At 38.2% G+C, this 27,785-nt stretch overlaps 1 protein-coding gene across 1 annotated transcript in view; it reads left to right on the top strand.

Moving 5' to 3' along the window:
* The window catches only part of TRPM3 (transient receptor potential cation channel subfamily M member 3), a 466,869-nt gene that overhangs the window by 224,832 nt on the left and 214,252 nt on the right, over positions 1–27,785 (top strand). The window contains 2 exon segments of the mRNA XM_032477819.1: positions 13,448–13,661; positions 16,718–16,842. Of these exon segments, the coding sequence (XP_032333710.1) occupies positions 13,448–13,661; positions 16,718–16,842 (339 nt within the window).

Raw genomic sequence — 27,785 nt, 5'->3', positions numbered from 1 at the left:
TATTCTCAGTAGAAGAACTCCATGTGAAAAGCATTTTTTTTGGAAAGGAGGCATTAGGAAATATAGAGATTTTACTTCTAAGAGTCGTCATCTCTAAATTTCAGATTTCATCAGGGACCTCCCCCTACTTGGCTGACAGATTTTGCCAGGAGGAAAGTCTACCATATGTTTTTGGAAATTCTAGAAATTCCATATTCCAACAAGCTTGCTTCTAACTGTTGAGGGAGAATTATTTGAGGGCGGAACAGTTGGAGGTGGATGTTTTCAGGCATGCCACAGAGTTTTCTGAGTTTGGAGAGGAAATTTTGCTTAGAGAAGCATACTGCAAAATGCAAGGGAAGTCACTTCACACCAGTTACAGTCTAAAAATGTGCGATAAAACCACCTCTCTTGTCTCTTTCCTCTCACCTCCCTTTTCCTCCACCCCTTGCTTCCCACTGCAGTATTTTCTTCACCAAAAATGGCTGATTGAGCCATTCTCACAGTTCTTCTCTAAGAAAATTAATTCTGAGCAATATATTGGAAAGAGGAGGATGCTATATGCAACCCCCAGCAAGGCCTGGGAAAACAAAGAAAGGGTTAGTTAGTCTTGGACAGAACCAAGGGAAGTGGAGATCTGGTAACTTTCTCATCCACTTAAGGGATGTACGTGCCCACACAGGATCATCAAGGATCCCCAACTCAGCACAGTCCCATTCACAGTGTGGGGTTGAGCCATCTACAGTGTGGATCCTGGGGAATCATGCGTTAAAAGTCATGCAAGTTCTCCTTATAAGAAAAGTGCTACAGGTGAAGAAATGGTTCAGTGGGCAGTCATCATTATAGAGTAGTATCCCCAGTGACTTCAGAGGGTGCTTGAATGGTGCCACAAGCCCAGAGGCATGTGGTAAGCTTCCAGCCATGATTTCCTTCATTAACATGCAGCGTCTGTCAAATACAGAGCATAAATTTGCTCAGAAGTAAGAGCATTCCGCCAAAGTCATCACTTGCAGAGATTCTAATGATCATGATGCCACCAGTGCATAGAACCTGTTTTGGGACTGATTTCAGACTGTTTATAGATCATAAGAAAAAAACACTCTGCATTTTCTTCAAATGATGTTTTTAATTAAAAAAAAAATTGATCTCAAGTACCTGAAATTGAAAAAATTTAGGGCTTAGTCACAAATGGCTCCTGCTAGTTTTTAAAAATCAGATCTCTTCTCAGAAGATAAGGTTTTCCACCATGAAAAATTCTAAAAGAATGGAGTACCAGTTTGGTGGTGGAGAATGTAAGTTCTGGATTCAGACAGTCCAGATTTATCCCAGAACCATCATATATTTGCTGTGTGACACAGGAAACATTAATTAAATTCTCTGGGCCTCAGTAATTTATTCTGTTATCTAGGAATAACAACACTACCGTTATAATTATTAAATGAGATGACATATGTAAGTCATCTGGCACAGTATCAGGACACATAATAGATGTAAAATTAATTTTAACTGCAATTTTTACTACTAACATCATTATTATCTGCTTCAGACTCTGAAATTTTTTTAATATTTTGATTAATAATTTGAAGAACATATAGTTGGGTGCATATCTTGGTATATTATTTTAGAAAGTCAAATCATACTTTTTCAGTTAACCCTTTAAGATAATTCAAGAGGTTCTGATTCCTTCACCTCGTTGTTAAGCTCAGAATCTGAAGCTGTGTTGTTTTGTTTATAGTCTGGCCTGTCACTTACTGGTTTATAGTCTGGCCCAATTTATTTAACTCCCCAGTTCCTTAGTTTCCTCACCTGCAAAATGGGGATAGTAGTTCCTACTTTATAGGGCTGTAGCGAGGGTTAAATGAGTCAATATATATATATTAAGTGCTTAGAACAGTATCTAAGCTAAATTAGTATTATGTTATGACTTCTCTTAAGGGTACACTTAACGATAAAGCAAGATACGCAATATTTAAGTCATACAGAATTATATCTAAACACTCACTCTTTGCCTAGTTAGAAAGTCTTGATTAAACCAATTAATTTAGCTGCCCCTGCTCCAAGTAAGAAGATACTAAGACACTAAAACTCTGGTTTAAGCATTGTCTTACTAGACTGGGCTCCAGGCAACTTTTAAAAACTGTCTTAGAGAGCAGTGACATGATGACCCCACAGCAGACATTGGGTCCTTACTCAAAGACCCTTTATCTGGGGCTGAGGTTGTTAAGTTACTTAAAAAAGGGAGTGATGCTGGACTTAATTAGACAGAATCTTATTTGCTTACTCATCATCTCTTCCAATTAATGCACCTAGGTCTCTGCCAGGGATGGAGGGTGATGATGGAACATTGCCCTGTGGGCTGCTGCAGACAGGTCTGGGGAGGGGAGGTAGGCTGGCCAGGACATTAGAGGAGGAGCAGGTGGCTGAGATCCTGTCCCAGGGAGGCAGCAGGAGGCAGGATGTGGGACCATGAACCACATGTGGAGTCAAGGCTCCAAGCCCTCTGCACATGCTCCGTTGCCCCATCAGACTTCACTTACAAAACACAAATTCAAGGGAAAATTTGTCAAGAATTTCGGGACAGCAACTGCAGAGCCGTAAACCTTAAGCACTGCCCTTCTAAGCAGTGTGACTGGGCTGGTCACACGCCCATGAAACCAGTCTCTCCTACCCTAGACTGTCTCATGGCAGTCACTTCAAGGGGAAACTGTCCTTTCTGAGTCTAACCTGACAAACAAGGACCAGTTTTCCTTTTTATTACAATATTACCAATATTTAACAAGTGGAAGTCCCCACTATTCATCCAGACACAAAGAACATTCTGTCCACTTTGGATACTTGCCTTTGAATTATTCTGATTCTCCTGTCTAGACAAAGGGATGGGTTTGTCCATAGGTCAGATGTCTTGTTTTATCAGGTGGGACAGTCCTTTTGTGCCAGCCTGCGCCTTCTTCACCTCTTATTGTTTCCAGCATGCAGATTATCAAAGGGAGAAATCAGCAACTGCTGTCAGTTAAAGAGTGCCAGTCTTTAGACGGGGAAGGCATGGTTAAATATTCACCAAGACTGAAGTGAAACCGGTCCACTGACTTAATACATCTTTGGTTCCCTGCTCCTGACAAGAATATTTGAAAGTTAAAATGATTTTTAACAAAGTGGTGAAAAAATTCTAGAGGGCAGATTAACTTTGACCTTCATTAATTTTTTTCTCTAAATAAGGTCTAACATTAACTTTTCCCCTCAAGACCGCCCCAAATGAAGCACTTGGGTCTTCAAAATGCCAGTGTGGTCTGGACAAAATGTGAGGCAGAATCTGACAAAGTCTGGTAGAAGATAAAGTTGGAGAAAAGAGGCTCATTATTAAAATGCTGTGGGCTGGGTGAGAACCGAATTTCGGATATGTATCTGTGTTACCACATAGACATCACAGGACTTTGGTCACCAAAGACACTTGAGGGAATCAGTTCAGTGATTCTCTGCTTGGAGGCTCAGAATAACCTGTGGGGCGACTACAAGTGCCCATGCCCAGGATTCAGTCCCAGAGAGTCTCCTTCATTGGTCTAGGATAGAACCCAGGCTTCCAAAGTGTTTTAAAAGTTAGCCTGGTTATTCTACTGTTCAGCCAGGTTTTAAAAATACTAAATAATACCAATTCCTTGACCTATTTTATAGATGAGGCACCTCGAGCCCAGGAAGTTAAATTATTTTCTGAGAGTCACCCAATAATTTGACAGATAGTTCTTGAACTCAGCATCCTTAGGACTCTCCATCAGTTCCATTTCTTTTCTGTCATGTATGCCTGGTACAGACTGTAGTAGATGTTTTGAAAGGAAGCTAATTACTCTTATGCTTGTAGTTCTGTGTAAGAGTTTTGAAAACTTCGTAGTGGAATTATAAAATCACTAATACTTGATGAGGTTAATTAAATTCAAAAGTAGTGAGCAGGAAGGGTTCCTTGCAAAATTATACCCCAGGTTAGTGGAACCTTTTTCTGAGCCCTTTGTGGTACTTTGTGATATTCTGTCCTCAATTTGACAAACCTCAGTGAAATAGCAGTGAAACCAGCATCTCTCACACTTTACTGAGAAATTGTGACACTGGGAAGAAGATAGTCAAAGCTGACAGTGAGGGAAGGATTCTCCTCTTCTCTCCACCAAGCCACATCCTACCAAATGGCATGCCCCACAAAATCCATTCTTGGGCTTTTAAATGACCTGGTACCTTATTCAGATGTGTCTTAAAAATCAGAACATGAGGTCCAAGTAAGAAGATACTAAGACACTAAAACTCTGGTTTAGGCATTATCTTACTAGACTGGGCTCCAGGCAACTTTTAAAAACTGTCTTAGAGAGCAATGGCAAGATGACCCCACAGCAGACATTGGGTCCTTTCTCAAAGACCCTTCCTCATCTGGGGCTGAGGTTGTTAAGTTACTTAAAAAAGGGAGTGATGCTGGACTTAATTAGACAGAATCTTATTTGCTTACTCATCATCTCTTCCAATTAATGCTGAGCTGACTTACGGACCAGGTAAGTATAACCTAATTAAAGACTCGTATTTAAACTTCTCAAATCACCCACATAATTCTCTTCAGGTTTTCTCTTGCTGTTTTCTCTGCTTATTAGATCAAGTCGAGCCCCTTATTACAGGTTTCATATAATTTAGGGAATTATTCCTATGCCTCATTTTCACACTTAGAGCTCTAACTATTGAATCAGCCAAGATGCAAGCCTCCTTCTCTGAGCATTGCAGATGAGGGCGTGCGAGAGAGCAGGGAAGGTTGAAAGGGAGATACTCAGGAGGGTGGGGAAGCTGTCAGCAGCATCGCATCTGCAACTTTGTTCTCTTAAAATGCTTTAGGATTAAATCTGATTTTTAACAAATTGTCTTTTTTTGCATTATGCAAATTTGATCTGAGAATCATTGACTGACACACACTGAATACAAAATTAAGGAAATCCCACTTCACAAAATGAGATAGCTGATCACTAGACTATGGCTAGCTAAGCAGCTTTATATAGCAAGGTATGGTTTTTGAGGAGTTTTGTAATTGCTTTATTAATTTCCAGTTTCCACCTTTAACCTCTAGCCCATTGAACTGGCAGTACCTTTGGAAAGCCTTTCTGAAACAGGACAAAACTAGAGTATATCACTTACATTTCTGATCTCAAACATAGGCCTATAAAGAAGAAAGAACCAACCCTCCTCAAGAAACCCATCTTGCCTCTAGAAAATTTTACACAAAAATAATTCTGGCAGAAAATTCATAGAGTACCCCCTGCAACCTGGTCATACGCTCAGTGAAGTTTTATATTATTTCTAAACCTTTAGTTTTGGCGTATTAGCATCCATCACCTGGAAGTACCTGGTATCTAATATTGAAGAATCACAAAAACAACTTGAAATAAATGACAATGGCATTTTCACTCCCAGAGTTTTGTGGGTCATCAAACTGGGAATCCAGTAACAGTGACACCTTACATTTGCATTCCAAGTATCTTCTTCCCAGGGAGCTGTTGCACGTGTTGAACCACCAGAAGCACTGAGCACTTGCTGAAGAACCAAAGGTTCTGTGGACCTGGGAAGCTGGCACCAGCACAGCTGTCTCAGCAGCCCGTTGCAGCATGCTCCCCCGGCCGCAGCTTCCCTTAAAAGTGCTCGTTCAAAGTGGGGCTGCAGAGAATTAGAAAGTAAAGTGATGGCTGTCGCATCTCTCAACTACTAGGAGAACAGGGCAAATTTCCCATTATAGGCTTGGAAGAAAGGCATCAAAAATCCTGTTAAAATAGATTTGGCTGTAGTTGTTCCATGACTCAGAACAAGCACTGCTTACAAATACCAGTTAATTGTTTCCAAAAATTAAAGACGGCTTTGCAGGGAGCATTAGGATGATCTGTCATCTACCGTTTCCACGAGTGTGGCCACATTTGTTGTTCTGTAGTTATTTTACCTTTCGTTTAAACATGCAGGGCTAAAGAGGTGACTGATTAATTATCAGAGCCAAATTGCTCCACGACAGCTTAAGCTCAGGATCCCAAAGGAAGATTTTTTTTTTTTAATTAAACAGCCCTAGCCTGTTCTAAGCAGTAATGGCTGCTTCCCCACTCTCCATCCTTCACCCAGCCTGGATGTTATAAAGAGAAGGACACTGTCTGGTTGGCAACCCCTGTGTGAGCTCCCAGTTTCATGCACTGAGGCCACAGTAAAGTTGAATAGTGCTTTGGCAAATGACTAGTAACATTTCTAATGATGAGGCAGGTAAAATGGCTTTAGGGAAAACTGCAGTTAAATCACCTGCTAAACAAAAGGAAATTTAGTTACCAAAGCACCCTCTCATTCAAACAAAAGAAAAGCTCTGGCTCGCTACTGTCCTTTCACTTACAAAACTTCATTTGTAGATATGTGGCTTGGAACTCAAAATTTTCATGTTCCTGTGAAAATCATGCTAGTGTGCGTTGGCCTCCAAAGCATCTAAGAATTGATCAAATAGTCCAGCTTCAAGTAGAGCTAACTTCCATTTTATACAGCGTCTTCTTTAGATGCTTTTCTAAATCTCATTAGCTCATCACACAGGCTTTCTGCCACCAGACAGGGGCACTAATGATGGAAGTGCAGGCGTGGGCAGCTCAATTTATTTCTAGAAATTAAAATTAGGGACCTAAGGGCCTGTGGGAGAGGGACAGGACAGGTAGCCCAGAAAAGAGGTAGCATCTTCCTTCTGGACAGTACTGTTTATAAAGATGGACACTTGCACCACTCACTTCCCAGGTAACTCAGAGTTGAGAAACAAAGGGCTAGTTTGAAGGGCACATAAAAGAGCTAAAGGCAAGTTATTAAGACCCTGTTGTATGCAGAAGTCATTAATAAAGTAAGTGCTTATAACTATTATTCAATTTACATGTATTGGTTTTTCTGCCATCCAGCCATTTCTTCCCACAATTTAATCTTCATAGTGTCCTGTGTGGTAGTCACGATCCCTCTCATTTCACAGGAGAGGGTCTCAAGTTGATTAGGCGTCTTCCAGTGTGAGAGTCTGATGCCAGAGTGTGATGCTGCCCATGATTAGGAAATCTGCACCTGGGAGCACGCATCACCACATCGGAGCACTGCCCAGGTGACAGAATTTAGTACACACATTAGGAAGATTTCTTGCTATTTGTAAGCAATTAATGAGCTCACAAGTGAACAGTCAAAATTGCTTATCTTGACAACCAAAAATAGCTCCTAATTTCAAATCACACTGACCATTTAGCAGGAATTGATTAATTGCTCAGGGGACAACCATCTATGACCTCGAAGCTGCTGATATGGCACATGAGTTAGATGTTATATCACAAGCCCCTGGAGAGCTGACTGAATAACCTGATTTTTAAGGGTATAAGAATGTAATTTGAAAATTGAAATCTCCAGGTAATCATAAAGGGTTATTTTATCCCATAGTTTTAATTATTCTTTTATCCCTAAACCACTTCCTTGAGTTGCTAAACTATAACATGACAAAAGGTAACAAATTGATTAATTTAAATACTCTCTTTTTTATCTTTTATTCTCCAAGGGAAGACACAATAAATCTAAAATAATGGCCAACATCAAAGCACCAGGGACACTCAGTATTTGTTATTTATCAGCTTCTGGATAACCAGGGGTGGGCTATAGTTAATAGTGTGTTCCTTTGTATAAGAATTCGTCCTGGTCGAAGGAATTAGGTAGTTGGAATTGAGTCATTTACCAGTGGCTGCACTTTCCTATTTATCGTGGCCTGAGTAATTCTTACAGTATTTCCTCCATTCTCTTCTTCGATTTTCATGTAAAATATTAAGTGTTCTTTCTTCCCTTCGGCCCAATGATAAACACAAGACACACCGCTTAGACTCTTTGGTCTGAGGCAGAGTTGTCATCCTTGCTACTCATGTGGTCCCTGGGGAGCAAGTTTGAAATGCAAAACCTCAAGTCCCATCTCAGACCTACTGAATCAGAACCTGCATTTTTTAGGTCCCCCAGGAGAGTTTTCCATGTTGAAGTTTGAGAAGCACAGTGTAACAGTAGCTTTTATAAGGGATGAGATGAGTAGTGAATTATTAGAGAGCTAATTCTGACGTTCCAGTCACTCCCCTTCCCTGGGTCTCAGTGTCCTCATCTGTAAAGCAGAAGAATTGACATAGATGGTTTCTAGTTCCCATGATTGTTAAGACATTTCTCAGCTCTCTTTTATTTCTAAGATTGTAACTACATCATAGCCGATACTGAAAGGCTTATCCAAAATCATTGGTGAGGTCAAACATGATCCCTCCCCTCAAACATCTTGCAAATGGGGAAAAACTGACACATGCAAGAAACAACCAGAAAAAATATATATTAGACGAGATTTGATTGAGAGTTATATTGTGGCAGCATGAGCTTGCATTCTAAGGAAAAGTCAGTAAGAGCCACTGAAAGAGAAGAGTTACGTAGATGAAGTGGTAGGGGGGGACTGGGTTTCCTAGGACTTGGGGACTAGCATTAACCAAATACAGAGAGAAGTGGAGAAATGTCTCTAAATAAGTAGGGTAAGGCCAAGTAGTGGGGGCTGAGATAGGCAGGAAGGGAGTTTACGTATGATGTAACAATTTGAATTGAGAAATAATATGATCAAAAAGAAATTGGGGGGATAAATTGGGAGTTCGAGATTTGCAGATACTAACAACTATATATAAAATAGATGAACAGCAAGTTTCTACTGTATACCACAGGGAACTATAGTCAATGTCTCGTAGTAACCTTTAATGAAAAAGAATATGAAAAGGAATATATGTATGTATATGTATGACTGAACTATTATACTGTACACCAGAAATTGATATAACATTGTAAACTGACTATACTTCAATTAAAAAAAAAAGAAATTAGGGACGGAAGTTGGTGTCTTATGCAGAGCACAGGCTTAGAGAAGCCATGAGGACTATTGTCACAACTCAAACTGACATCCTAGTAAAGAACATTCATTTCTTTTTTTTCTGTTTTTTTTTTTTTAAACTGAAGTATAGTCAGTTACAATGTGTCAGTTTCTGGTGTACAGCACAATGTCCCAGTCATGCATATAATATACATACATTCATTTTCATATTCTTTTTTATTAAAGGTTATTACAAGATACTGAATATGGTTCCCTGTATAGAAGAAATTTGTTTTTATCTATTTTTATATATAGTGGTTAACATTTCCAAATCTCATTACAACTGAAGCAATAAAGGGAAAGGCGCAGTTGAGAGCACTGTCTGAGAAATGGATCATCAGGACTCGCAGACTGTTTGCTTGTAGTTGAAGGAAAAGGAGAAGTAAGGAGAGAGGAGGCATTTATGTTTTTGAGGTCAAGAGCAAGGACCTGAGGTGTGAATCCTGTCATCATCACTTAATAGCTGTTGAACTTACTGTCCCCATTCAGTAAGATGTGGATGATACCAGCCTTTTCATTATTGGGAGGAGTCCATGAAATGACACATAAAAAGCCCACAGCATATATGTGCCTGAAATACAGGGGATTTGGTTGTAGGTTTGGGGGGGGGGGCGGATTCCTCAGTAGTTAAGAAATTGAGAGCTGAGAGAAATAAGAAAAAACAGCGTATAACAACATGAGTTTACACAGACCAGACACTGAAATCCTCCGTTTCTTCCTCTGTAAGACAGAGAGTTGAGACCCAGTGATCTAAGGTCATTCATTCATTCCCCTACTGGAGCACTTATTAACTAAGTAACAAGTATCAAGCAAACTTTTTAGTTTCCTAACTAGGAAAAAGATTAGACTAGTTCAAAAGGAATTTTAACATGATCACTAGATTTGTTGGTCATTTTCCAGTGAACTGCTCACATGATCAGTAAATTGGTTCCTTATTGGTAAATTGTTTATGTAACTTTAGAAGCCCCAAAGCAAATTATTTACCAAGTGAGACTTATTCCTAAAAATGCATGTAGGTTATCGTTATTAATTACTATATGTAATTGAACTCCATAATATGTTACTTAACTGCGTTAAACTTACTGAAATTATTATACAATCTCTGTAGTGATTTAGTATAAATTGCACTCTCTCTTCACACTAGGTAAGTTAATAATGTATGCATATCTGTATCTCATGTTATTTACGTGGCTGAATGAAATAAATGTCCAAGTTGGGATGCTCAGTGAGGCAACTTGAAGTTCCAAAAGCCATAATCACACTGTTTATCTTGTTCTTCGAAACAGTACTATTCTCATAGTATTTCCCTAATCCCTGGAACTGCACTTTAAAACTCCTCAGAAATGTTAGGAACTAATATTTAGGCTTGCAAGGGGCACATAATTTTAGAAGTATCTTTATACTTTAGATGTTTTTCTGTATTTAAAAGTATAACTTATATTTCACCTTAGAAAAATGTGGGTCCTTATTTAATTGGGTTTCTTTTTGCAGGAATAATTGAGTGATATATTAAAGTTATTGAATAAGAGAGCAACAACTTGCAAAGCAAATTCTTACCATCTCTTACACTATGTCTTCTTGCTTTGTATAGTTTGGAAGCCTTTTGAATCCCGGTTCTAATTTATTTCACTAAATAAATTCTAAATAAATTCTAAATAAATGAATAAAATTTATTTCACTAAATAAATTCTAGAATTAATCAAAATGATACAAGTTTAATCTAGTAGAGCCACTAAATTTTAACTACTTCAGTAGCATGATTTCAGTGTACAGGCACAGAAAATATTTTATTCTTTTATATAGCATTCATTATCTAGCTAGTTTTCTTATAAGCAGTCATTTGATGAGATGATACATATAGCAATAAAGAGATAATAAAGATGTTTTTATTTAAGAAATAGCACTGCAGTATCCTCTCTCCAGCCCCAGGCCTCCTGGCATGGCATAAAAGAGCACATCATTTTTGAAGATTTCTGTTGATAGGTATCTGAAAGTTCTTGCCCTCTGTGCAAGAGTTTGTGCATAAAATATACTATTTCTCATATTGTCAACTCTAATTGATATAAATTGCCAGCCTTTAACTCTTTCCATTTTAGAATAGATTTTTGCCAAGTAGATCAAATCAATATAGAACCAACTTACTAGATTCTAACACCGCTTTGGTGTATGGGAAATTTTAGCTCTTCGGTATTTCTTGACAAACCTGCTTATTTTATCAAGCTACTTTAATATTTTCTATGTTTGCCTCACATTTCAGCTAAATATGTTTAAAATATACTTTAACAAAGAAAGTTGACATACAATTTTTGAGGTTTCTGCAACAATGGGGTCTCCCAGAACCAAAAATGTTACAATAAACTGTCATCTCCTGGATAACTCTTAATTATTTATACACCTAAAAGCATATGTTTGTATGATTACATGCCAGTCTGCTCTTTTTGTGGTTATGCAACTTCAACATTAATATTTAACAAATTCCAGAATTAATCAATACTTTTCTCTCCCACACAATATATAGACTTTAAAATGCTTTAACTCTGATTACTACTCCCTAATTTATATGCTATATTAACCTAGCGCTTTTTTTTATATTACATAGTGCTTTAGTTCTATCCCTTTCCACCATAAGTTAGACACTCTTATCATTTCATATTTTACAACCAATACTTTTTTAGATTTACCATGAACGTGCTAATGTCCTTGAGTAGTATTTTCTCTTGTATCCCAGATCATCCATCTGGGATCATGTAACTTCTGCTTCCTACACGTAATTTAAAATTTCCTTGAGTGAAATCTAATAGAGGTAAATTTCTCAGTTTGGGTAGTTGAAAAATGTCTATCATTTGCTTTCATTTTGGAAAGATATTTTTGCTGAATTCTACAGTGACAGCTCATTTCTCTGCACAGTGAAGATACTGTTCTGATCTCCATTGTCACTTTTGAAGAATAAGCCTTCAGTCTAACGACCATTTATTTGTAGGTGATCTGTCTTCTTTTCTAGCTGTTTTGGAAAGACATTCTCCCTCCCTTTAGTGTGCTCTATGAGACGTCTGTGGGTGGGGTTTCCTTCTATTTATCCTGCTTAGGATTCATTGAGCTTCCTGGATCTGAGAATTCGTATCTTTTAATAATTCTGAGAAATTTCCAGCCAGTCTCTCTTCAAGTATTTCCTCTTCCCCATGGTCTCTTTAATTTCTATCTAGAATTCTGGTTATCTCCTCTAAAGTTCTCAGTTTTTCTTCTGTTTTCAATTCTTTTATCTTTCTAGGCTGTATCTGCTTTATTTCTCTGAATCTATAGTTAGCACATCTGATGGCTAGTTTCATTTATCCACTGTATTGTTCATTTAAATTATTACATTTTAATTTCTAAAAGTTCAGTTTTCATTCTTTTTCAAATGTATGTGGGCATTTTTTTTTAATAGTCTCTGGCCTCTTATTTATATATTCAAGCTTTTCATTTACGTTTCCCAACATATTAAATATAGCTTACACTTGAGAGTGGAGCCCTTTGAAGTATCCCAGCTTTGTGTGGGGTCTCCCCTTAGACTCCCTCACACTGCTAAAGCTATAAAAGCAGATGCTCCAGCTCTTCCAAGGTTTAGAAGAAACCCTCAGGGCCAAAGTCTGCCTTGGTATTTCCTTACCACCTGAGGTTCCAACCTCCCTTGGTTTAGGAATCTGAATATTCCTTCTTTTCATGCCAACTCAGCCATGCATTTCAAAGGCGTTCAAGTACGTTTGCCCAGTATTCTAGTTGTTTTCAGCTAGAGACAAAATCTTTATTTAATGAAACTGAGACCTAAATGGATATCTATATATGTGGTTATATAGATTTTATCATCATATATATTTTTAGTATTTTATTTGTATGATGTGTCATAACTTTATTTCCAACTGCCTCTGGTAAACCCTTGATATCTGCTGTACACTTTAATTTTTTTCAACTATTCTACAAGAATAATTGGCATGCCTTTTGTCACTTCTCTTTGAAAGGTAAAGAAAACATTTGGTATGCAGTTATTATAGATTTAAATAAATATAACCAGCTGCTACCTTATTTTAAAATTCTCATTAAATTATGTAGAACTGTGGAATTCTTCAAAAAGTCTCAAAATAATAGGGTCACAGGAACAGTTCTATTGAGATCCAGTTGATATAAAGGGTTTACTTATATTGAAAATATTAGCAACACTTGAACTGTTGCACAAATACGAAGACTGGTAAAATATAAATATGATTTCCTTTGAGCAAAGAACTCATTCCAGGGAGTGCTGTGTTTACACTGCATTTTAGAAAGTTAAATTATCTTAAAGTTTGTAGTCATTCACAATTTCAAGAAAACCTTTTTAAAACAGTGAATCCCTTTGTTTAATGAAGGCTCCTTTGGTAAAGTAATCAATTTGCCCCTTTTAAAAAAATCTAATTTATTATGAGATGTTTTCTTCAAGTCACTACACATATCACTGCAATCAACAGAGAGCAGCAGCCCCAGCCAGCCCCGCCCTGTCTCCCTAATCGATGGCCGTTTTTCTTCTAGTATGTGCGAGTATCTTTCGATACAAAGCCTGATCTTCTCCTACACCTGATGACCAAGGAATGGCAGCTGGAGCTTCCCAAGCTTCTCATCTCCGTCCATGGGGGCCTGCAGAACTTTGAACTCCAGCCAAAACTCAAGCAAGTCTTTGGAAAAGGTCTCATCAAAGCAGCCATGACAACCGGAGCATGGATATTCACTGGAGGGGTTAACACAGGTAATTGAAGTGGGACAGAGAAGGACAATGTGAGGCCAGGAGAAAGTTGTGACTAAGATAATTTTCTCCGAAGGTTAAATATATTGACATTCCCCGACCCCACCTTGTCCACCTGCCCTCTGTGTCCACACTTACAGGTTATCTCTCCTCTCAGCGATTCTCTCTCTTTCCTCCACCTACATAACTGTAATGTTATTTCTCAACCAAGAAGAATTGCTTACACATAAGAAACAGATTGTGGTATTTAATACTTGACTGTATAGAATCCGTAAACATGACTAATGGAATTTCAAGAGTATTTTCAGTACCTCAGGTTGCCAAAGAGGCATCCAATAATTTTTTAAGGATTAACTTTTGCTCTAAATTGGAGACTCTGCCTCTGTTCTTTAAGTGATTTCAAGTTTGATGCTAATAGCATTTAATTTTTGCAAAATGCCTTTTCCATCGGCAATATATATGTTGTGACAGCAAAGTCTGGAGTAGTATGTGTTTATTATTTAAAATATTTCCTTCATTCAACTCTGCACTAACAGAAGACACACCCCACTCTGAATTCCAAACAGTTTTTTCTGCCTGCCAAATGAGTTTCTATATCGTGATCCAGGGAAGCTGTCAAATCAATTCCTACAAATGCACTCAGAGTTAAGCACTTACCTGCAGAACATTATGAATGCACAACAGATAATGGAATGGATGCCTGTAAATTGGTTTTGACGTATTTCCCCAGCCAGAGTCAGAAGTGCCAATGGGAAGAGACAGTTAATGCTGCAGTAAGTTCATTCAAACTTGTTTCAGGACTCAAAAGTCTGCACAGGTGGACACATCTGGAGTTGGTGGGGCATTCTAAACAACCCTCCACCAACTAGTTTTAAATAAAATTTTAGCTCAATGTTGTTTATTCATTTGTTTGTAGTTTAGACGGTGTTTAAGCAAGACCTGCACTCAGAATTCTCTGCAATACCTAGAATTTGTGAACATTCAGCACACAACTCCACAGGCTCATCTCTGCAGTGAACTCTGCACATCACCTGTGCTCATCCTTGTCATGTGAAACCCTGACTCAGTGTCTCAGCTAACATCTTAGAGTGACCTGCTCAACTGGCTCTTTACTGTTTATTTTGTAGTAATCAAATATCTACAGAGCAGTTTTCTCTCATGGCTGTTCAGGCTTTAAGCTCCAACTTTTACTCACAGCTTTTTTTGTTTGTTTGTTTTTAAATGGAGGTACTGGGGATTGAATCCAGGACCTCATGCGTGTTAACCATGTGCTCTACCACTGAGCTATTTCCCTCCCCCATTATTCACAGCTTTTAACAGGCATCATTCACCTATGATTATTCAGTTTTTCGCTTTTCTGGCAAAACCTGCACCTTGTACGGAGACCAACTCAAAGGTTCTTAAAGAAATTCTAATCAATCTTCTGTTTCAGAAAACTCGGAACATTGCTTATTGTTTTTCTTCTTTTGTGGAATGCATCCAGTAGCAGAAGAAGAATTTATAGCATAAATATTGTAAACCAAAAGGTTCACTTCTGCCTCTCTCCAGGCATAGTGTTCACTCCAGTACCCAAAGTGAGTTTCCCATGGTGGCACACTCAGCTTGGGTAAGAGGCATCGGTAGAATTGTGGCCAATGGAGGGAGGCACTACCATGAAGTTAAACTTCTTGTCCAGGATTGGTCCCTAAAGGAGTTTTGCATATAAATAGGAAAAAATTTAATGCTAGTATTCACAGCTTTACTCTTGTGTTTGTCTGTCTTTATCAGTACTCTCATTTGGAAGATCCATACATAAGCTAGTAAGTGAAATTGATGTTCTTCTCAACACTCCCAGCGCAGCTCAACACGGATTAGTGGCTCTTTGCACTATTCTGTTACTTGATTTCTTTAAAGAAAGCTCTTTCCATTTGATCTTACGAATATTGCAGAATTGAGTTCTTCGCCCATGCCTGTTCACACGCTCCATGATTAAATTGCCTAGTGTGTTTTGTGTGCTTGTTAGCTGAGTACACGGTTTCTGAGCCCTGATGTTGTGCTGGCACCTGAAGCACACGGAGAGAGTGCAACCCTGACCTCCAACCTTCTGCTCCACGAATTTTACTCTGAGAAGAGACAGCCTCACGTGCAGTTATGAATCACAGAAGACTATGAAGTGACATACTGAACTATTCAAAATGTATAAACTGCAGTCCTTGTTAATTCATCTTAACTGTGAAGGAATCCAGTCCAACTCAGGTTTCATATAGGAGGCAGCATGAGGTGTGATTTTTTTTCCTTGAAGAATGGGTGGAAACATGTTTTCTTAGAAAATATATTTTATATCCTCTGTTAAAGTGATCACTTGAGAGGGAATTTGAAAGATTAGAAACTGTGTCTTCTTTAAATGGTTTAGAAAAAGATAAGAGGTAGGTTCCCCACCATCTTGTAAACTGACTTTCCTCTCTCATGGTGATGGAGGAGGCCATTATGACAGAATGGGATAATATTCGAATGATGAAGATAAAAAGGTGTATTTATATATTATTAACATGAATTTTCCACAGAATAGATCAACATTTTCTTTACAAGCAGAGTCTCCACTTTATATGTCCATAAATAAGAAGGTGAAATCAAGATGAACAAAATCTGAGCTAAGTAACTACTCTACTTGAATGACCCTAACTCATACACAAACTGTGATGTAGATTTAATATAATATTACATATGATGCTTTTATAGGATATAGTTATGCTATTAGTCCTTAGCTATACTAACACATCGTTATGCTTGTAATACAAGAAAAAGATTCTCTAAGTTTAAAGAATTGTATTTATTTTTTATAGGCATTGTATGCATTTTTTCATATGAGATAGAATAAGAAATGCATTGCTAGTGTTAATGTACAAGTCCAGCAAATGTATGTAGCATTAGAGCTCCAACTTTATGTTCCCTCCTAAACACATGTAGTTTGTGTAAAGTGTTTATATTTAGGAAAAAACTGTTATCATAATTTCCTTTAGAAAAATAGAAAGTAATTGCTTTAAAAGACAAAAGTAATACTTCTCTTTTTCCTCTTATAGGTGTTATTCGTCACGTTGGAGATGCCTTGAAAGACCATGCATCTAAGTCTAGAGGGAAGATATGTACCATTGGTATCGCCCCTTGGGGAATTGTGGAAAACCAGGAGGACCTGATTGGAAGAGATGTAAGTCCTGGGGGCTGCCCCTGAATGTGACTTCTCATAAAGGTGTTATTAAAAGAGTAGAATAAAATTAGAATTCAAAATATGCACGTTAGACTACTTTGTCAGTCCCCACTTCCCAAAACGAAACTGACATTAGGAATAGTTAATGGGAAGCCATTTATTTTCCAGAATCTCTCTATGTGAACTCCATGTCAATTCTCATGATCAAGAAACGTCCTAAGGAAGACTTGTCAGCTACCCTCTTGGTCTGAATCAAGCAGTGGTCTTTTACCACCCATCAAATTTTGCAAGTGCTCTTGGCACAATTATGTTAAGATTAATTAACAGCATGAACTCATTGACTGATATATTAAATGAGGACTCTCCTCACCCAGGTCTCCAGCTTCTTTATGATTTCAGTGCCCTTCACCCAGATCAGGAGGCTGCAGAGGGAGATTATTCCCATTCAGACTTGGGCTTCCCTGGTTGGCCTTTCTCTTGCTAAATGCTTGGGTGAGGAGTGGGCATCGTGGGATCTGTATTACTCCCTCTGGAACTACTCAGAAGCCCTTGACCAAACTCAGCAGGGTGTCAGCATCTCCTTATTCTGATGTCCAGAGCCACACACTGACCAATCAATCGATAATTTTGCCAAAGAGAATTTGGTCTTATTTTCTCTGAGTCTCATTTCCATTCCTTCCGGGGTCTCCTTTTTGCTTATTTGTTGAAAACCACAAACAAGTCATTCCCAGCCTCCCTTAAAGGGTTTTTCTCTCCTACTAACAACACTTTTCCTCTAGGTAATACTTTCTGAAATTCCATTGATAGGCGTTAAGTTAAACTATGTACACAGATTGCCATGCATTATTCATTTCTTTTTTCCCAGTAATTTTAGTCATTATTTATCAGTGCTTCTCTATATCAGATCGATACAATCCTCCCTTCTCAATCTAGACCTGCCACTGAGTATAATAAATGTACTTAGTAGTTTTTTCTAAGTAGCATGAGGTCTGTCTGAACCAAAAAATTTTCTAAAAAATCAAACAGGTTGAGAGGTAACTGGTCCTAAACTGTTTCTTCTATTGTTTGGCAATATAGTGAAACCATTCTATTTGAGTGCAACACAATATGTGCAATTTTTTAACACAGTGCAAAATACTTCGAATTAAAAAAAATCACATATCATGAAATGTAAGCAGTAAACAAACATTCTTTGAATCTTTCAGAACCTTCATTTTAAGTGAAAAGAAATGTCCCATATCTATACTACCAAATTACATGTGAAAACACTAATTTATGCAGAATATGTAGAATAAGGAATGAGATAGTGTTATCAGTGTAATAATGTTCTCTTGACTAAAATTTACTTGCTGTTTTATATCACACACAAACCGTATTTCTCAAACAGCAGTTCCCAAAGTGTTATGTTGGCAGAACTGACTAGGAAAGTAATATTAATTTTTTTCAGCATATCTGGGGCTAGTCTTTGATAGAATATATTTGGGTTAACACTTGCCTTAGATTCCAAGTTGGCTTTTGAATATATATCGATTGTGAACTAGAACAAACAGAGTTCTTAAAGAATTAGAATACATTAAAATGCCCCTAGTACCAAAAGCATCTGGTAGTTCATTTCATTAACAAACGAATTAACGATTTAAAGTGTGATGATTCTGTAGTCATTGTTAAATGTTCATAGTTCCAGCTCTCTTGAAACTTGAGTTGTTATTTAACTTTGTTGGGGCGGGGGCATTTTGGAACGTTCTCACTCAGATGAATTATGAATAAATGGAAGCTGTTTTTTTCCTTTATTCAAGATAGAGTGACTATATAATTACCTCAGTTGCCTAAACATTTGTAGAGAGTGCTGGCCTACTGCCTTTCTGTGTCGCTTTGTTTGTTTGTCTTCTAATTCCATGTGATTTCAGAAACACAATACTTTTCTTGCCTTGCTGCATAGGAGGAATCACCCCTAATTCATTTTCCTCCAATTCTGGCTTTTTTTTCTTTGATGCCACCTCCTTTGGGCTCCTCTTTTTCACTCTCCTTTTCTTTCTCCCTGTGTTTCTCACCAGTTCTTTGCCAATAGGAACGTATGTGTGTGCCTGTGCCAAAGGGACTGACTTACACAGTCTGCCTTCCCAGGGAAAATCCCAGTGTAGAGGGTAGAAAAAGCCACACATAAATCCAGAAAAATGTGCACATTCATCGTCCCTGCTCACAGGGTTCAATAAAGGCAAGCCACGGCTCACAAAGACCCAAGTGAGATCTAAGGGAGACCAAGAAAAGGAAACAGAACTGGCAGGTTGTAGAGAGCACCAGGAAAACAGTTATATTTTAGTTTTCCAGTTAATCTTTGACCAAGTTCTGTTGAATGTCAACCACTCTGGCATATTCCCCCCTCAAAATTGGGGAACCAGAATATACCTAATATTGCTTAGGCTCTTTTATGATAATAGAGTTTGTTTTTCAAGTTGTAAATTATTTGGTGCAAAAGGGCTGTTTTTGTTGTACAAGATTTATGACATAGTTTGAGGGACATTTTTATATGTGTTTTTTATTCTAATGTGATAATTAAAAAGGAATATGATGTTAAGCTTTCATAAAAAGAAGTATTTGAATGAAATATTGGTGACTACTGGTGAAAATCCCCCGAAAATTCATTCAAGTAGAAGTGTTGTCTGGCAAGCTTCTGAAGTAGTTATAACTATTTTCATAGCTAGCTTATTTTAGTGCCTTCTATCCTTTTTCTTCCATTTTATATAAACAAACTCATATGTAATAAACATCAAAAAAGAAACCTTTTAGTATCAGGCAGGTAGCAGAGAAAAACAACTAACACATTATTAAAATTCTTTACCACTGCAGAATTCTATCAGAATGCAATCGTTTGAAAACATAGGCTTGTTGCATTTTTGGTCAAGTCTATGTCTATATTCCAGAGTAAGATTGAAGTGGCACAAAGTAAATGTCAAGGGAAATACAGGAAATTTACTTGAAATAAATAGAAGTACAAGGATAAAAGAAAGGCCCCATATCTTACGCCAGGTACTTTATTACTGTTGATTTATATCCAAATTGATAGAAAATCTAGATTATTTTATTTCAGTGGGACTGTCTCCTAGATTTTAGAATCTGAACATTCAAGTACTACTAGAGTAATTTTATTGACATTGCAGTTGCTGTTCATCTTAGAATTGGAATATCTCTTTGAAATGGGATCATAAAGGTAAATACTCACCCTAAAAATAAAGAAGAAAGATTAATTTGCCCTAGGGTCTGCTTCTAGATATTCTGAAGCATTTACCTGCCTTCAAGTCTTACCTTTTAACTAAACTTTAAAGTTACAAGGCATGCATCTTTGGATTCTCAGAGTCCAACTTAGAGTCACACACAAAGAAGGTACTCTAATAAATGTGGATGAAGATGGATTGGCCATAGTGAAATTCAGGCTTCAGGGGAAATAAACATAATGGAAAAAATATAGCAATAAATCTTAATCTAGTTCACAACTTTACCACAACTTCATCTCTTCATGTTACGGAGCTTGATCATACTATTGTGACTAGAGTCAGGGGATTTTTTTAAACCAGGCATCTGAATATGAAACTATTTTCTTATGCTGCAACTCAAGGTGGGAGGTAGATGGTGAAGCCTCTACATGTTGGGTATGGGGCAAAGAAATGTGAAAGCAGAAGAGGCCCTTCTCTAACATCTTTGAAAGATGCATGATTCACCCAACTGAGTGATAGAACTAGCCTTGATTCTTTACATTTAAATACCTTCAACTCTGTTTAGCCAAATTTTTCAATTAATAGATCAAAACAACAGACTTTGATGAGCAATAATGCTGTGAATACTGAGATGGTAACAAATTTTTTGTCCTGCCATTAGACCTGAAAATGAATATTGTTCAGCTCTCAAGAGCAACTCCACCTCTGTGAACTTTCCATATTATTCCTACTGCCCCTTTCTTCTATGGCAATCCATGATCCTACACTTTAGTAAACTAAGCTCGAGTCTCCCTTCCACCAAGACATCTTCCCTGACTTCACCCATGATGTCATATCCCTGATTATAATTCTCTCACAACTGTCTTCTTCACAAACTTAATTAAAACTCCTCAGAAATGGGGATTAAATTGTTTTCTTTGTTTCTTGTTAACCACTAACATAATACTTTGCATGAACATGAGGCATTGACTTAATCTCACTTAAACTCTGTAAGATTTGATGTCTTCATCTCTAAGTGGACTATGAAAACACTTGCTCTATCTTTATACAGCTTCTCTGAACATAATCATAATAATAGTTATTATAATTTATTGAACTCTTATTTGAAGAAGCTCTCTATAATTGCATATATTAGCCTTCTGAGATATGTACTATCCCATAAGGAAACTAAATAAAGTTTAGAGCCAAGATCTAGTGTCTCCAAAGCCCATACTCTTTAACTAGTAGTATGCCAAGTCATTTACAGAAAATAGTTAATGCTACTATATTTTTATTGTTAGTTGAGATACTGGAAGATATCTTATGCCTGTAAATTGAACTCAAAAGTAGTTCAATGATTATTATGAAAGCGTCACCAGTGGAAAGTCAAGAAAGAACTTCCAATGAAATGTGATTTTCATATGACTCATTTCAGACTTAGATTGTTGCTTTAGAAAACAATCTGACCAGAATTGTTTCAGGTAATTGAACAGTTTTGAAGCTTTTATCATTTGTCTTTTCCCCACGTTTAGGTTAACAAAAAACACATGTCAAATTAAAAATCTAGACATGATCACAAGAAAAAACACTTTTCATTTTAACTTGAGGATGAAAATTGTGTTTGGGTAGATCTCTAACACATCATCTTATGTGGTTATTAAATTTTCTTGACATTCAATGATATCTTCTATTTTCCCTGAGCTATAGATTTATTCCCAGAATTGTATAATCTTTAAGAATTATTACATTTAATTGGAAAGTGTTCTTTTGATGTCATTTTATATTTTAAGCCAAGGAAAATAAAGTTTAATAACACAACTGATTGATAATTCTAGTCCAGGTTCCAACTCAGTAAATTTTTCACTTACTTCCAATGCAAGCCAAATATGACTTGATATTGTAAGCTCAGAAAGCCTCCCAATAGTGGTCCTTGCATGGTGTTTATTAGACTTATATGACTAGGTTAGATAAGATCTATTCAGAGGATGTGAGAAGAAAAGTTCAGGGATAAGGGGACCCACCCAAGTCTGTACAGTTACAAAGGAGCCAGTGCTAGCTAAACCTAGACCACACTCAAGTTCAGGGCTACATTCAACTACTTGAGAAATATAGTTCCAGTAAAGACGGTGTTGAGTTCGGATTTGGACATGTTGATTTCAAAGTCCCTTTGAAATATCTATGTGAAAATGTCCAGCAGGACAGTGGGTATATGAGGTAGAAGCTTAGGAATAAGATCTAGCTGCCCACATAGATTCAGAAGGCATCTGCATGCAGATGACAATTAAAGCCATTGCAGTGGATGGGATCACCAAAGGAGAGTATGCAGATTGATGAAAAGGAGGATCTGGTGATATCCTGGATCCTGGATCCTGGTGATAGCCAATATTTAATGACTGAGCAGAGGAAAAGCAGCCTGCCAAAGAGACCAAAGGAAGGGCCAGAGATAGGAGCAAAACCAGAGAGTGTTATGGAAGCCAAGGGAAGAGTGTGCTTCAGAAGGGTGGAGTGAAAGGAATGCTAAGTACAACTGAGAGGCTAAGGAAGATACGGACTTAGAAGTGTTCATCCAGTTTATCAAGACAGACATCATTGGCATCATTGGTCAAAGCTGTTTCAGAAGAATGATGAAGTGGCAAGCCACATTTCAGTGGGTTGAAGAGGGAAAAGAAGAAGTGGAGATGGAAGGTAGAAACTACCTTTTAGAGGCTTGGCTTGGATGAGGATCAGGGACATGAGTAGCCAAAAGGAGCCATAATTTGAGGGATTTTTTTTCTTCAAAATGAGAGACTTGAGTTTGCTTGTATGTTCATGGTAGAAATGGAGTTAGGAATGGAGAGGCAAAAATTGATGAAATAAGTCCTAGAGTGGCTCTGCAGTGATGGGGCCGAGAGCTAACGGGGAGATGAGCCATCTGTACCCTGGTAACCAGAGGAGAAGAGGAAGGAATATGCAGGCAAAGCGTTGGTGGCAGGAAGTTGAAGTTAACTGGTGGTTTATCATTTATCCCTGAAATAATAACAACAATAATAATATCAACACTTTTGTAGAGCTTGATAAGTAACAGCATCTGTCTAGGCACTCTGCACAGATAGTCATTACTTCTCACAATGGCACTCAGAAGTTGTTATTTTTAGTATCACTATCATTCTTCCCATTTTACTGATGGTGAAACTAAACACAGTGAGATTAAGTAACTTGCCCAGTGTTACAAAACTAATGAATCATGTAACTGGGATATAAACCTACGCCACCCAGTTCCCAAGATCATATTCTTATCTCTTATTGCAATACTTTGCTTCTCCGTTATAAAAACAGCCATCATTTACATGAGTTCCTATGTGGATCATTTCCTGAGTTTTATATCTCATTTAATCCTTATGATGCCCCAATGAGGGAGTTATAATCATTATTAATCTCCATTTACAAATAGAGACATTGAGACACAGAAGGTAAATAACCTGCTTAGGGTCACTTGACTGGCAGATGTGTAAGCACAGGAGTCAGATCACCTGCAGAACGAGGAAGGATAGTGTTTGGGGTAAGACTATGAGGAGAGTGGAGGGTAGCAGTCCTAGCCCCAAAGGAGAACCAGAGCCAGGACTGATCAGAGCCCAAGGAGGGAGTATCAGGCAGCTCAGAGGACCCAAGGAGGCTTGAGGTCATGAAATGATGATGCACCAATGAATCCAGAATAGAGGGAAGAAAATATGTTTTGAAGTCTCAAAAAAGATGGTAGTAATACACTGTTATATTAGTTATCTATCACAGTGTAACAAATTACCTCCCAAAACTTCATAGTTTTAAAAACACATTCGTCGTCTCACAGTTTCTGTGGATCAGGAATTTGTGAGTGGCTTATCTGGGTAGTTCCGGCTCGAGGTCTCTCTCAAGGTCACAGTCAAGGTGTCAGTTGGGGCTACATCCTTGGATGAATAGGGCTGTAGCACTCTCCTCCAAAATGACTCACTCACATGGCTGTTGGTTGGAGTTCCCGCCATGTGGACCTCTCCAGAAGGCTGCCCGATTAACATGGCAGCCGGCTTCCCCCAGAGTAAGAGATCCAAGAGAGAGCTGAGAGGATCCCTTTTATGACCTAGTTTTGAAAGTCACACACCATCACTTCTGCTTTATTCTACTTAGAAATGAGTCACTAAATCCAGGCAGACTAAGGGAAGCCTTTTCAAATAAGTTTTGAACATATTTTTAAATCATCCCACGGATTCATGGTGGTTTCTAAAGCGGGTAACCCCTTTCAGAACTCAAGGGCCTTTCCCATTACCAGTAAGCCTTGTGTCTGAATGGTACACAGTCCCCTCAGGACACGGCAGAGGAAGGTGAGCCTCTTCGAGTAGAAAGCCTGAAATGAGGACGGTGCAACTCTTTGCAGCCCATGAGTGGAGGAGCGCATTTTCAAAGTGCTACAGAAACATGTAATTGCTCCTCCTGTGGATTTTAGTGAGAGTCACGCAGCTAAAGTATCTGGGCACTCTTTGGAGGTGGATCCATGGGTATGCTGGTTTCTTGTTTGAATTGCTGAGCTGGAAGGCAGCAGCTGGGTTTCAGTATGACCCTGCTTTATATCTGGACTTACAGCTGAGCTGCCTGAATGGGAAATAACAAGCCAGTGTCTCCAGTAGCTCAGGCCTCACTACAGTTTTGAGGATACACAGTATCTTTCTTTTTCTTTTACTTTTTCTTTTTTTTTCTTTTTTTTTTAGTTCATTCTCCCAGTCTCCTTGTTTCTTTATCTCAGACACAGAGGTTGTTTCCCATATCTCTGCAGTATACCCTCACCCCTTCCAGAAGCACATGCCTGATCGTAAAAGAACTTTGCCACTCCTTTTGTTTCTCTCTTCTCAAACCACACACCCCATTTTCCTGCATGCTGCTGCCTTTTCTGATCTCTGTCTACTATAGAGTTCTAGAGGACTCACCTGGAAATAATCTGATCAGCTGTCAGAAGGATTTTAATGCCCGGCTGAGCTGGACAAGAATGTCCAGCAGTAAAACTAACCATAATACCCTTTATAAATTTAGAGTCAGGCAGGATCTTCTGTCTTCCATCTAACCATCTCCTGGTCTGTAAAGGAACTGAAGATCTACATGTGGTTTAGAGGGAACAGTGTGGTTAGTGGGACCAAGACTCTTCACTTCTCTGAGCCTCTACAGTTTTGTCTTTAAGATAATCATGAAATTGATTAATTCAGGGGAAAGTATCTATTGCAGTGCCTGGCTGACAATAACTGATCAACGAATGCTCATTTTCTTCCTGCCTAAATTATCATGATAGTGAGTACTATTAGGAGGGAAAGAATGACTCAGTAGGCTACTCGTCCCCTACTCTGCTATTGCCTGAGAAAGGCTGATACACACCTCACCAGGCATTAAGTTCTGGGATTGCAGAAGGCCTGTGGCTGATGACTCAAAAACCTGACTGAGCTCAATTCATTTCTGTTCAGGAAGAGTCACAGATATCCAAACTGCCCTTGCATCATAAAAAGCACGACAAAATGGAAGAGACACCAAGACATAAATGAGCTACCTTTTTTTTGTAACCAACACATCTGGAAGGTCATTGTTCTGTACTAACTTGGAAAAAGCAAACGTGTATTTTAATACAGGCTCTCCGGGCTCCATTTTAGAGGTAGAAAGACTTCAGAATTTCTAGACACATTCTCTTCCTTACAGATGAGAAAACTACCATCCAAAAAATTTCTTTCAGTAAATATATTTTGAAAATTTATTGTGAGATATGACTTAGATGCAAGATTATGTATCTCCTCAAGCCAGCCCACTACTTACCATGTACATTTCCTCGAGAAATTCTGAAGGAGTGTGTGAATGAATGAATGAATGAATTCAAAGACTTGCCCAAGGTCATAAATTCGTAATTAGAGGAATTAGAATTTGAACTCCCATCTCCTGACTTTTCACTAAATACTCTAGGGTGAGACCAGAACGTGAATGAAGGTAGCTAGGAAAAGTCAAGCAGGTGTCCTAGATCAGTTTAAGCCCATCCAGGGATGGATAAATGCAGCACTCTGGCCCCAGCATGTGAAGGATATTCCATTTTTCCAGTGTCTCTAAATCAGTTTTCTACTGGCAGTGATAATGACCCTACACATGCCTGATATAAAGGACCTCTGCCTCATTAAATCCTTGAACAGCTTCCACTACATTCCCTCTTTGTTGCAGAGTCAAGGTACATTGTGACCTTGGAACCAGAACTTTACCAAACAGCCAATACAAACTGGTGTAAAATGGGTGAAGTGAGTGAAAATGTCTCTTACATACCCTTGAGGGGCAAGCAAAAGAGGCAAAATGTCATTACTTAGAGGAAATGGCCCATGGTACCCAAAGAACCCTAAGTATCTAAAATCTATTTCTAAGCAAATTTCCCTTCTAGGGGTAGACTCCCTTGTAGCTACCAATCATGGAAGATCACTCGATATGTAGGCCTTTCAGACACCATTCAGCCTTTCTCAGCCCAGATTCCTCATTTGAACTACAAAACACAGAAAATTATTTGAGTACATAACCTGAACCATCCTGTGTTCTTAGGAGAGAAGGTGGTCCATTACATGCAAGGGGTACTGCAGGGCATTAGGGTTTGACACTCCCAGGGAACACTGGCTGAGAAATGTGCTAGAGTAACCTGTATACCTACAAGTCATGAACAGGTCACAGTGGTTCTTACTATGCACTTAGCACATGTGCGTATACACACACACACACACACACACACTTCCAAAAAAGTCCTCTTTTTATGAGCTCTTAGCAGTGTAAGTGAATTCATTACCTCCAGAATTTTATCAGAGGGAAAATTCATTTGTATTCATGAAATACAAAGACATTATTTTTCTCTATTTGAAAAACATAACAGGAAGATCAGCAAATCTTTTGCAGATATGCAGATTGTAACTTGAACAAAAATAGGCCGCTGGTACATTTATTATGAAGAATATTAAGTGGATTTTGTAGGCAAGTTAGACCAAAACACTTTCCTCTGAAGCGTTTGGAAAGTTATTTCCAACTTTTCAGTTAATCAACAAGTATTTCGAGAACATCACCCTCCTGAATAACCTGGGGGGATATGCAAAGAAAAAACACTTTGCGTATTTTACTGATTACTGATATTTTTTTCTTTTCTTATGTTGATTGATTTAAATCCTCGTGTAAAACAAAAGTCAATTACTTGTCTCTCGTTATTTCATTTTGGTCACTAGTTTGCAGTTGGAAAATCAGTTTATAGTTGCTAAAATCAAGCAGAGCTTGAGAAGGAATTCACATTTATAGATTGCCTGTTAAGAGCCAGGCATGGTGCCAGGTACTTTGCACATATAATCTCATCTAACCCCCATGAGGTAAGTGGTTTTATCATTTCCCTTTTACAGATTTAAAATGTGAGACTCAAATTCACACAGCTACTGACAGGATTGGGATTCAAGCAGATTTCTGTGGCTCAGACCTTCAGGATTGTTCCAAGATTTAGCATAGCTTCCTCCAATGATGACTATAAGATAAATTAGGACATTTTACTTATTTTTCAGGTTTATATCCTCTGTTATTCAGCAGACAAAAATCTCTGCCAAATATGGCCACCTTTAACCTACCTTCACATAAGATCAGAAGAAATGAGGAGCAGTTAATATGGAGGAATTAAAGTTCACGAGTGACACTGTAAACTTGACCCTCTTACTGGGACTGATTGAAATGTACAGTATTCCCAAAGAGCTGGCGTGCCATGTTTCA

This window comes from Camelus ferus, chromosome 4, assembly GCF_009834535.1.
Source record: "Camelus ferus isolate YT-003-E chromosome 4, BCGSAC_Cfer_1.0, whole genome shotgun sequence".
NCBI lineage: Eukaryota > Metazoa > Chordata > Mammalia > Artiodactyla > Camelidae > Camelus > Camelus ferus.
The sequence above is the reverse complement of the archived record's forward strand: the minus strand, read 5'-3'. Positions and strand labels throughout refer to the sequence as shown.